This window comes from Elgaria multicarinata, chromosome 8, assembly GCF_023053635.1.
Source record: "Elgaria multicarinata webbii isolate HBS135686 ecotype San Diego chromosome 8, rElgMul1.1.pri, whole genome shotgun sequence".
Classification (NCBI taxonomy): domain Eukaryota; kingdom Metazoa; phylum Chordata; class Lepidosauria; order Squamata; family Anguidae; genus Elgaria; species Elgaria multicarinata.
In genome coordinates this window covers 80720158-80732551 of record NC_086178.1, presented here as the reverse complement: position 1 = coordinate 80732551, position 12394 = coordinate 80720158, and the positions used below count along the sequence as shown (strand labels likewise).

General features: G+C 39.3%; 1 protein-coding gene across 1 annotated transcript in view; it reads right to left on the bottom strand.

Annotated features, from left to right (window-relative positions):
* LOC134402239 (gamma-aminobutyric acid receptor subunit pi-like) overlaps positions 1 to 12394 on the bottom strand; it is a 46463-nt gene that overhangs the window by 23144 nt on the left and 10925 nt on the right. Inside the window, exons 3-5 of the mRNA XM_063131604.1 lie at positions 8753 to 8820; positions 6274 to 6491; positions 4242 to 4324 (exon numbers count right to left, since the gene is read on the bottom strand). Coding sequence (XP_062987674.1) covers positions 4242 to 4324; positions 6274 to 6491; positions 8753 to 8820 — 369 coding nt within the window. The remainder of the gene's footprint in view (positions 1 to 4241; positions 4325 to 6273; positions 6492 to 8752; positions 8821 to 12394) is intronic.

Here is a 12394-nt window from a genome sequence, read left to right as displayed (position 1 = left end):
CTAGGAATTCTGTTAATTCATAGCAAATGTTTTGACAAGCTCACACCGCATATCTCTAAAAGACAACACTATTTATCCAACAACAGCTATTCCCCTACCCCCATCCTCCAACACAGACAGACAGAAATGGATTGGAGAATGAGAGACCAGTTCAGTTATTTGTGATGTTTCTCCTACTCCCTGGAAAGCTAAACAACAAATGTCATGTGACTCATTTTGATTGCATTACTATGTTTTCTCTTCATTCAGCCAGGAGACACTTGCATGCTTTTTGAATGACAGATGGTATCATTCTGAAATCCTTTGTTTTCAGGTGCACAGGGATTTATTTATTTATTTTACTTCCCCAAATGAAATCCTGAGGGAACTGCATAACTACAGGGCTCTGTTAAATTGTGTAGAAGAAATAGTTGATGCAAAATGCATTGTACATAATTTAATTCAACAGTAAGCTTCATTATTATTTTTTAAAGATAGAAATCATTGATTAAATTCTAACCGTTAACCAATTATCATTATGGATGCAATCTCACCAAATACTGGTCCTATGCATGCCCCACTGAATAAAACTTTAAAACTAAAACTGCTCCTATGCATGTACTGTCCTATTCATTTCAGCTGGAAAAAAATTCAAAGATCTTTTGGTGAAAAAAAACGTGCTTTCTGGCTTTAATATTACACCACATCATTACTGGTCAAAGGGCACGTATGTTAAGGCATCAGCCTAAAAGTCTAATTTCCTGTCTGTGTGGAGCCTGAGTTAAAATAAGATAACCTTAATTCTGGTCTTAAACAGGCAGGTTTCTTTATCATTGAATTTTATTTCTAAAAAAAACCCAACCCAAAACCACAAACTAAAAAACAATATACAAACAAGTTATTAACTGAATAGATGTGTACAAACGTATAGATCTGTGCCTCTATGTTCAGAATAGCTAACTATTGAATAAGCCTGCACAGGATTCCAGCACAGCTTTTTCGTTTTCTACCCTCTCTTAATCAGTGAGAGTGATTCCCTTAGGCTTCAAAATTACCTCACGGTTATCTCAGTTGACAGTTCCCTGATACGCACCCACACCCACCCCGTCAGATTGCTGAAAGGATCAGTAGAATTCAAAACACTGGAGTGTATTGGCAGCATTTTAGCTTCAGAGTGAAATTGAGCATGCCCAACGTAATTTTGCCAGCAGTTGCCGCAATACGCTTTCAGGTGGCAGAAAACCTTAATAATTTTAAAACTGCTGCTCAGCCTTTCACCAAACCAATTCGCCCACTTCTTCCACAAGCCTGGATAAAGTATATCAGTAGAATCCCACAAAATTTGAAATATACGATATGCCGAGCCACCGCTTGAGTAAAAAGTCCAATTTTTCAATTTTCAGCACTTTTAAACATGCTGTGGCAATTTGTATTGGATCATTTTGAAATTTTGCAGGATTGTAGACCTCATCACCTAGATCATGGATGCCAAGTTTCAAGTTATTACCTTTACAAGTGTTATTTGCTGTAAGGTGGCTCACAGCAATGAAATATATAGAAACAGTTAAAATGTTAAAAGCGATAAAATGTGAATACAGTCAAATGGCAAGAAAAACAACTCCTGTGCCCTTTCAATATTTTGAACAGTTGCACAACAAGTCGCTATTTGGTTAAAAGCTTATTTTGTTTACTTCTCTCATTTGAAGCATTCCTGATTCTGCACCTCTTTTATATCCTATATTAGATGGTTGTGTTTATAAAACTGGCTATGATACTACAACTTTTAATGGGGGGGGGAGGGCAAATGGAGTCACTTTTTATGAACAAACTTCATGTCCCGAGGAGGCGTCTAGAATAGATATGCAACACTCTGCTAAGGATACAAATGTTGCCTTGGACATTCTAGAGACCATAACAGGTCGAATTCTATAGAGGAAAAATCCAATAAATATTTGCTTGGTTTTACAAAAACAAATGTATGGCTCACTTTATGAATAATTGTGCAATTGAGTTTTACTTGCATGAATGGTGGCAGAAGTTCAGACTAAGCTGGAACACTCAGCTATTATCTGCCAGTAATATATCAACACACACCCTTTAAAACCTAGAATGCAATACAAGATTGGGACACAGCTTGATGGAAGGAGGAATCTGACCTGAAACACATCCATTTTACACTGTTAGAACCCTTGAGTTGAGTCTAAGTATTTCCCTCAATAACTAAAGACTATAATCCTGCATAGACTTGGACTGCTTACATCCCATTCCTTAATGGGATTTAGAGAATCTAACTCTGCACAGAATTACAGCCAAGAACTGTATGTAGAATTACTTTGCTTGACTGTGAAGTCACAAGCCAAAATTTGAACATGGGGCCTTGCCAATAAGATACGCACTAATGTTTGTTTTTCTCCCTATATGAAAAATGCTCCGGGGATGGCATATGCAACCAAGCAAGGAAATGCTCCTCTGCTTTAAATATTTATTCATCTTATTTATGTACTACTTTCCTTGAGACATTCTAAAGCCCAGTTCAGACATAATACTTGGAGTGGAAAAACTATGAGCTTCAGCGCTCCCTCTTCCCCTCCTCTTTCTCTCCGTCTTTTATGCACTGACTTGACTTTTTCTGTGACATCTGAACTGGGAAACAGAAGTTTAAGCATGGCCTACAAACCAGGATTACAAACTATGTTTTGATCCTAGCTTCCAAACCAGAAATGTAGGCAGTGTTTAGTTAAGTTTTCCCATTTGGACATCACAGGAAACTGATTTAGTCTCCTCTCAAGCTGGGTACATGAGAGAATGAGAGAACAAGAGGGGAGAAGGTCTTGAGCCCTTCTTTCACTCCAGGGATAGCCCAAGACATTTTGCTCCCTTAGGTAGAACAGCAAATGGTGCCTTATCCAAGTCAGGATGCATAGTCCTCGATTATTTTGACATGCAAGACAGAAAAGCACAGAAGCAGTAATCCAATTCATTATTATTGCAGTATTACTGTTCCCATCCCTTGCAGTAATATTACAATAATAATGAATTATATAACTAACAATGTGCTATCTTTCAGAACACCCAAAATCTGCTGTCTGAAGCGTCCACCGCCTAATGGTAAGGACTGCCTTGGTTCACTCCTACTCCAACAAACTATCATATGTTGGAGTGGAAGTGTTATATCACAATCGGACATAAAACCTGGGTATCCCTGTCTCTGAAGCTTAATTTAGACTCTAAAAAGTCAACTCAACAAAGAAAATAAACTCCATATGTAAGTATAGCCAGATAGCATTCTGTTCAACTATTATCTGCTATGGGGGTCTCCAACACAGTGAACACTGGAGCCACTGTGCTTCCTTCTCTGTCTGTTTCCCTCCTCTCTTTCCACTCTCTGTTTTCCCCTCTGTTTCTGCCCTTTTCTCTCTCTCTCTGTGTGTCATGTGTGTGAGAAAGAGAGAATGTAGATAGAGGGTACTCCCAACATTTTGTGACTGAGCACACACCCTATAGCAGCCATTTTGTGCTTGCAGCCACAGCACTTTTAAAAAATGCCAAATGTGCCCACAGGCTAATTGGCTGGGTCATACGTCGTGAGCATGACATGAAAACCTGGAGCACTAGTTTGTTAAGGGGCTAAACAACGCAGTGGTTAACCCATAGTTAGCTGTAGGGTTAACCACTAGGCTGTTTAGCCCCTAAACAACTCAACACTCCAGGTGCATACATCACACTCAACAAGCTATGAACAGACAGAAGTGGCAGGTGCACAGGAGTCAGCGCACTTACTCTCTCCCATTTGTCCCCAACAGCTCATGGTTTGTTTAGCCCATGGGCTATCATTATGTGTGAACCAGGTCATACATTCTCTATATGGCGGTATCTTCAGGCCCAATTCATATGCTCCTACCAAGAAACCGCCACTATGTGGTCAGAACTCCAGTTGCAAATGGTAACTAGGCAGGTTGCCTGGAGTTCCATTGGAATGTCTCACACTGGATCAAGTGGCTTCTGTGGAGATTCATCACTAGCCTGTGGCAGCCTATATGGCTGTTGCTTGCTTAGGAGATTGCAGTGTGGAGCTCTGACCACTGTTGTCAGCAGCACATGTGTGACATCACCAATTCTCACATCCCCCTTCAAATGTTTATAGTATTGCTGCCGACCGGGATGGAGAAATGGAGCAGTACATCCAGCAGCACAGCACCCTCTGCCTAATGATGAGTCTACCAGGTTTTCCCCTTTGTTACAGAAGCAATAAAATCACTTACAGCTTTCCAGTTGCAAGGTGCACGTCTGTTTGTCCATAGGGTATTTAGTCAAATCCATACTACAGGCAACTGTTGTAGTTATCCTTTAAAAGCAAAGTGCAGATGGTTACCGTCTATGCATAATACTGAGCACCAAAAATAGAAACCAATTATCCTACTTATTTGAGCTACTTTTTTTAAAAAAAGGCAAAACATATGGCTAGGGGGAAATATCGGCTGATGTTCTATGAAAATAAAACTAGGCAAAACAAAGACCCAGATTTATTTATTTATGCACTGCTTTTCAGAACAGCTAATAAAAACAAAACAGTAAAACAACAACAACCCCAGTATCCTTCAAAACAAAGACAGTGCAATAAAACAATGAAATTAAACAATAAAAGTTAAAAACAGCAATCAGCAGTTAAAAAAAGTCTTTAAAAATGTAATAATTGCCATTAAAGCCCTGTTGGAATGAAAATGTCTTCATCTCAAAAACAAAGAGGGAGGGAGCATGGCAGATCATCATTGGGAAGCCATTTCACAAGTTTGACAACACCACTGAGGAGACACTGGCCTGGTTTGCATGGCACAACAACCCATGGTTGCTTAATTTACCCACAGATGCTGCTGTTTTGTGTTGGACACCCTTCCATGCCATGTTGTGGCTTCTGGAGGCTGCAGGCACCTTGTATGATACAACAGCCCCCATGGGTAAATCAATCCACAGTGGGCCGTCGTAACATGCAAACAGACTCCCTGTTTCTTGTGCCCACCCATCTCATCTAGGATAGAGTTGGATGTTGGACATCTTAAACTTAAGCAGATTCATATGGGAGGACGCATATTTTGAATTAAGTTTGTGCAGCCTGCTTTACAAGAAGCTTTGGCAGTAATAATAAGAAGATAAAAAATAAATAAAAAAACATTCCTAGTCCTGATACCTTGCTGCAACTAAGGCCTAATCTACATCAAGCAGGATATTGCACTATGAAAGCAGTATATAAGAGGTAGGAGCCACACTAGTGCTTTATAGCAGTATTGAAGTGCACTGACAACTGTTGGGGCCCATTGACACATACCACATACTGATTTCATACCGCTATATTCTGCTTGGTGTGGTTCCTGCCTTTTATATACTGCTTTCATAGTGCAATATCCTGCTTGGTTTAGATTAGGCCAAAGTCTATATCTGAGTAACTGAATTAGCATCTTTTCCTGTTTTCCTCTGCATCCATTTTCTGCCCCTTCTTCTGTTGATTCCCTTGCGTCTATTTTTTAGATTGTAAATATATTCTTAAATTAATTACACTGAATTTTATTTTAATAATTTAGTAATCTTTCATATTTATAAACCGGGACTAGACACTTTCATTTGCTTATCTGAGATTTCTTTTCTTTATTTTCCAAAGCCTGAAGATAAATTACAGCATTTTAAAAGAAACAACTAAATTATGAACATAATTCAAAACGCATCCTTTCAGTTCTTCTGCTCTGGGTATAGCCATTGACACTATAAATGCTTGCACGAAAGAGCTTTCTATCTTAGAAGTGACCTCCTTTTCCAAAAAAAGCGTCTGTAAGCGCAAAAAATGGCACTCTTCTGGGGATTTTTCAGGCAAGCTGTGAATAGGGGTGAAAGTGTTGGCCCATTCAGAGCGACAGCAAGAAGCGTTGTCCCCTGAACTTGCTCCACGATATCATCATGTAGCCAAATCCGATTTTCATACTGTGTTTCCATAATGCACCCACATCTCTCTCACAAGCAAGCTTTCCCATTAATTTCAATGGGAAATTACAATGAATAGGGCAGTCCTTACGGGAAAGGGGGGATGGAGAGGATTTCATTTCTTTCTTTCTTATATTTTGTGAACCGCCGAGAGCTGTTGGACAGTATAGAAATGCAATTATTCAATCAATAAATTTTCATGTGGACACCAAAACTCCCATATATAGAACAAATACCAGGATCAGGGATATTAGTCATTAAAGTGAATCGTAGCAGTGTGAACAAGAGCTCTTTGTGAAGGCACAGTCTTAGTCATAAACGTACCGTATGGCATAAAGGACCGTTCCATTGGGATATATTCTTATCAGACGGTTTTCAACAGTGATATCATGAAGAAAAGACTTTTTTGAGTCCACTATAAAGGTGTCTGGTACCCAAAGCATTTCTACAAGGCGGCCATCTAAGCTTAAGCTCTTATTACCCTCAAAGCAAAGGCGTTCATCCGTCCATCGTTGTCTTAGGAATATGGTAGCTGTGTAATCCTAGGAATGGAGAGCACAATTTATTTATTTTTTTAAAAGAAGTAATTGACAAGTTCTCCCTTCTTGTTTTACCGAATATGTTATTTACTATGTTCGGAAGTTAGAGTCCCACAAAGCCACCTCAACGCATTCCCATTTCTGCATCTCGCTGGTGGCACAGAACTGTCGTGTTAGTTGTGCAATGAAGTCACACAGACTATGGTCAGTTACACGGTTACAGCCTGTGCATTTTCCCCACTGTTATTCATTCTCCCATTGCAATGATTCTTTAGTACCAGCTAAGTGATGTGCGTTCTATTGGCTGCATGAGATATTTGCGTCCTAAGCCAAGTTTTGAAGAGATTGTCATAGGGAAAGGGCAAAGAAAATCAATTAAAATGATTATAAATCTATATTGCTATATTTGTGCCCTCAAGCAAAGGATCGGACATCTCCTATGCATGAGAAAAGCTTATAAAACGGAGTAGGACTTACTTCTGAGGAAACATGCATAGGATTGTGCTGTCAGGCCTCTCAGCATTATTCTTCCCAAGATCCAAAGAACATCAGTTTTATCTTTAAAAAGAAAGATCCCTAAATGCTCGTGTTTGTGAAGACAAAAAATGTTTGGCAGTGTCTGCCTCATAGAAGAGGATAGAGATAGAGGAGGACTAGGTATGTATCAGTTGCAAGAGGGATAAGATTCAAAATCATCTCCGTCAACAGCACTCCTTCTATACCAGGAGTGTTAAATCTTTTTCAGCTTGAGGACCAAGGACTGAAGGCAAAATGGGTGGGGCCGAAGGTAGAGGACCAAAAATACCAGGATGTTTGAGCTTAAAGGTCTTCCTGCCAGTCACCAAACTTTCAGAGAAGTATTTCAACCTTTTAAAATAGGGGGAAATGTAAAAAGGCTAGAAAGCAACCCAGTGGTGATGGTTGGAAGAAAGGGAGTGTGGCCATTTGGGGAACCCCAGAGGACTAGATTGGGAGTCTGGCATGCCAAATCCAGCCTGTGGACCTGAGGTTCGCACCCCTGCTCTGTACGTTGTTTCCTCATGAAGCTTCAAGGGCCCCCAGAACTGCTTTGGAGACTGCTTCGTCTTGGACATTTTCTGAACTTCTCCAAAGCAGCCCACATCAGTTTGGGATTCACCCAAATCCGATGCTTAAGCATATATGGACCTGATCAATAATCTGGCTGTAAGACACCTGGACCCCATGTAAGAGCAGGCTATAATAAATTAATATGTTTTCCAAAAATATTCACAGGCTAAATTTTCCCAGGGCACAACCCTATGCATGTTTAGGCAGAAAAAAGTCCTACAATGCCCAGAATTCCCCAGCCAACATGGCTGGCTAGGGAATGCTGAGAACTACAGGGGCTTTTTTTTATTAACACAACACTGACAGCAGTGGGATTTTCTAATAATTTACTGCTCTCATAAATTCCTGGCTTAACAGTGGAATGACCTCAATTATCTGAGTTTGTTCAAAGAAATTAAAATTAACTGTGCTCCACAAAGTCAATAGATTCTTATATAAATAACACTGGCATTTATCCACATTTAAGATTACCTGAACATTTTGGATTCTTCCAAGCTAGTGAGATAAATGAATGCACCTTAAAAGCTACTAAAGCATATCATTTTAATATAGTACAATTCTATATGTGTCTACTCAGAAGTAAGTCTCACTGAGTTCAATTGAGATTGGAAAGGAAAGGAACCTCTCGTGCAAGCACTGAGTCATTACTGACTCTTGGAGGGACACCAACTTTCACTGACGTTTTCTTGGCAGGCCTTATAGCGGGGTGGTTTGCCGCCGGCCGTTATTACCTTTCCCCCAGCTAACTGGGTACTCATTTTACCAACCTCAGGAGGATGGAAGGCTGAGTCGACCCGAGCCGGCTGCCTGAAACCAGCTTCCGCTGGGATCGAACTCAGGCCGTGGGGAGAGTTTCAGCTGCAGAAACTAATGCTTTACCGCTCTGCGCCACACGAGGCTCTTTCAATTGAGATTACTCCCAGGTAAATACATATAGGATTGAAGCCTTGATGGATTTGTAGGTGTATAACTTGTACCTAGTTATACTGCCTGAATGTTTGCTTGTGGATTTTATTTTCATTTCTTTGCTTTGTTGTCATTTTTAATTATGATTAGATTCTGAAAATCAAGGCACAAGCTAGATATTGGAAGCAAAAGAAGAATGGAATATTTTTCTATTAGAATTAATATAATATGAATCTGAAATAAGAAAAGTGTCTAAAATACTACCATACCATGTTTATTTCCGATATTGTATCAATGCTTGCTATATCCAAACTCATTCCAACCGAGACAGGGCCATCTGAAATAGGTGCACAAACAAATGCACAAAATGAGCGGAGAACAGAATGGCATAAGATGTTTGTGCAATATGGGCTACGTTTATGAAACTAAAAGAATATAAGTGATATAAGCCATTTTGGAATACTACAAAACACAGAATGAATAACTATAGCCTCTAATTTTCTTTTCCCTAAATAGCTTTCCATTATATTTAAATCATACAAATTTAACAGGAACATTTTCAGAGTTAATAACTTTTAACCAATGGAAGATATTTAACCATATGCTTAAGAACACATTAAAATCAGCGCTACATTTTACGTGTGTAAAGTATGCACATATAGATGTGGTTTTAAACATCTGTGTACATGTCTGGGTAACCCAATTGGCCCACGCTTCACAGATGTAAATATGACTTCTAATACTCATGTATTTTATAGTACTATTACCCATTTGTTGCAGAAAATGCAAATATAGCAGAGGTATCTCCTACAGTTGTGACACCTGACACACATCCTAAATTATACTCTTTGTATTTTATTATATCCTAATCTAGATGTGCCCATCTTTGATATTTCAGAGGAAGGTGAATTATCTTATTTATTTATATATTACATTTCTGTACTGACCAACAGCTAAAGCTTTCATAGGAACATCTTAACCATCATTTAAAACCCTTCAACATCTCTGCTATAAAACCTATTCAATTGCTATTTTAATACACATGTGGAAATTTGGTACATTTCAAAAGTTCCCACGATTCAACAACAATCCATACTTAATCTGTACTCCGTTGTTATGTGCAAACCAGGTGAATAACTATGCCTCCCTATTTTCCCAACCTTGTTTAGAAGTTTCAGAGTGTTCCTAATCCATTTTTAAGTATCCAACTTCCTAATATGCTGGAAGGTTAAATGTGATTAGGGGAACAGCAGAACTGCTGAGGTCAGGTGATGGGTTTCCAGGAAAAGAAGGGTTTAGTTTCCCAGAGGTTTCTGTGAAAACAGAAGTGGTTTCAGAGCAGTAGATGTGAGAACCTAAATTGAATGCCGTCTCATTGGGAGAAGGTCTTCATGGATAGGAAACAATGCAGAAGTCCCTATATCACAGGAATACAGTGCAGGACATTTTCCAATTAGGCCAGAGGAATAGGCATTACAAACCGGTACAATTGGGTCAACTATATTTGGTAATTTAGCATGGGTGGATTTCAACAATAAATCTTATAATGACTTGGGAAGAACCTATTTGACCTAATCCAGCAAGGATTATCTGCGCATCAAAGTACCTTAAACAAGTATAGCTGGAATCTGGATTCCAAGATCCTCATTCAGCCTACATAGAACTTCCTGGATGCAGTTTTTAATGTGGATGAGAATGAGTTGTAATATGCGATCAGTGCTGGATTGGGGGCATTCTTTTATTAAAGCCCACGTTGACAGTTTATATTTCTCCCTTCATGTCTGTGAAACCTTAAACAATCCTGCTTCAATTTAATTCAATTTAGTTCAAAGTTTAGTTCAATTCAATTCAATTGAGTTCAAAGAAATGATGCCTATTCCTTTGGTTGTGGGAGCAATAAAAAATGTGAAAGATTCAATGAAGGTCCCCTTCCCTCAGAGCATTGCATCCTTCTGCTTCCTCCAGATGTCAGTCGGTGGTAGAGTTGCTTCTGGGTATGTCACGTAAATCTGCAAATGTGTGTCATCAGCTTCCTAATCCCCCCCCCCCATTTTTAAAGAGTTTATTCGTATTCCAGAACAGGGCTTCTCAAATTCAGTCACAACAATCCACCTGAAGATAGAAGGATACTAGTAGCCTTCCCAATTTATTTGTGACAAAAAAAAAATAACTTCGATGTTAGGCAAGGGAAAAAATAGTTCCTGCATCTTGTGGGATTTCCACCCCCACCCCCCAGAAGGGTAGCTGTGTTAATAGGTAATCAGTAAAAAAAAAGAGGCCTCATTTGGATATAATGATACATTTTAGTAATATAGATATCATCCTAGACTCGTGCTTCCCTCACTAGGGTGGCCGTGAAGAGAGTGGAAACTCTTGCTTCTGCTTTCGACTAACCACAGTTCAGAGTTAGGCTTACCTATTTGTAATGATACGAACCAATTTCAAACCTTGGTTTATAAAGCTAGCTTGTTCCAGTAAACCACAGTTAAGATAAACAGCTGTGGTTAACTGAAAATGGAAGTGAAAGCTTCCAATCTCCTCCTACTTGCCACAACAATGGAAGAGAGGGGAGGGGGCACATGAGCTCAGGGTATACCTAGGTTCATCCCCATAACCATAAACTATAGTTTATCATTACATCTGAATAGAGCCAAAGAGTCTAGCGGCACCTTAAAGACATAATAAATGTCTTAGCCTTTGTTGTTTTTGATTGATAAAGTAACTAAACTGGATCTAATAAAATAAGCAAATAACACTTGTATGATTTATACTTCGGTTAGGGAAATTCAGATTTCTTTATCGTTTCTTATGATGAACCTGCAAAATTCGGCCATCCAGACAGTTCCCCCCACCCCACCCCAAAAAATCAATCCCAAGGTTCCTGCCATTGCATCATTAAAGAACACTGTGAAGTTGTTCCTTCTTCTCTCCAAGAGATGGCAATAGAGAATGCTTGCCTTTTTTCTTGCCTTGGAAGATCATAGGGCTAAACCAATAAACTTCTACTAACCGATAAGAATGTTTTACTTTGCAATAAATACAGGATCAATACATATAAACTGAATTATTACTTTTAGTCAATCTTATTGCTTTAAACAGAGCAGCAGATATATGCAGTGAAATAGCATTTGACAGAAGATTCAGATGCATATACTACTGCTCGCCTATAAAGTTTACATCTTTTACTAGGCAGAGGCCAGAAATAACCACATTAAGATACTTCAGTATACTGAGCACTCTTCAAATCAAAGACAATGCACGTCAAACCGCAGTAGCAATATGAAAAAGTGAAGATTAGGCTCAAATGCCCAGAATTCTATTTTATACATGTACAGACTACCAACTTGGGCAAATAGCCCAACAAAACTGAGGTAATGGTTATGATAATAAGGTGTTCATAACCGTGAGAATTTGGATGTTCTCATTCCAAGACGAACAGAATGTCATCACAAAGAACCTCAATGGCGGGCCTACTCCATAGCGGCACCTACCCTCTGGAAATCCCTCCCTTGTGTTGTTTGGGAGGCGGAAAATGTAACATTTATTTATTACATTTATACCCTGCCTTTTTTCCTCCATGGAACCCAAGGTTGCGTACATAATCTTCCTCCTCTCCATGTTATCTCCATGTTATCCTCACAACAACCCTGTGACGTAGATTGGGCTGAGAGTCTGTGACTGGCCCAAAGTCACCCAGTGGGTTTCCATGTCTGAGTGGGGACTAGAACCCGGATCTCCCAACTCCCAGTCCAACACCTTAGCCACTACACCATCCTTCAAATGCCTCCTGAAAAAATACCTTTTTAGACACATTTTCCCTAAACTATAACTTATTCTAGCCCTTTAGGCAGAAGTTTCAGATCCCCTCAAATACAATACCTTTTACTGGAGGCTATTCACATGTTCAGTTG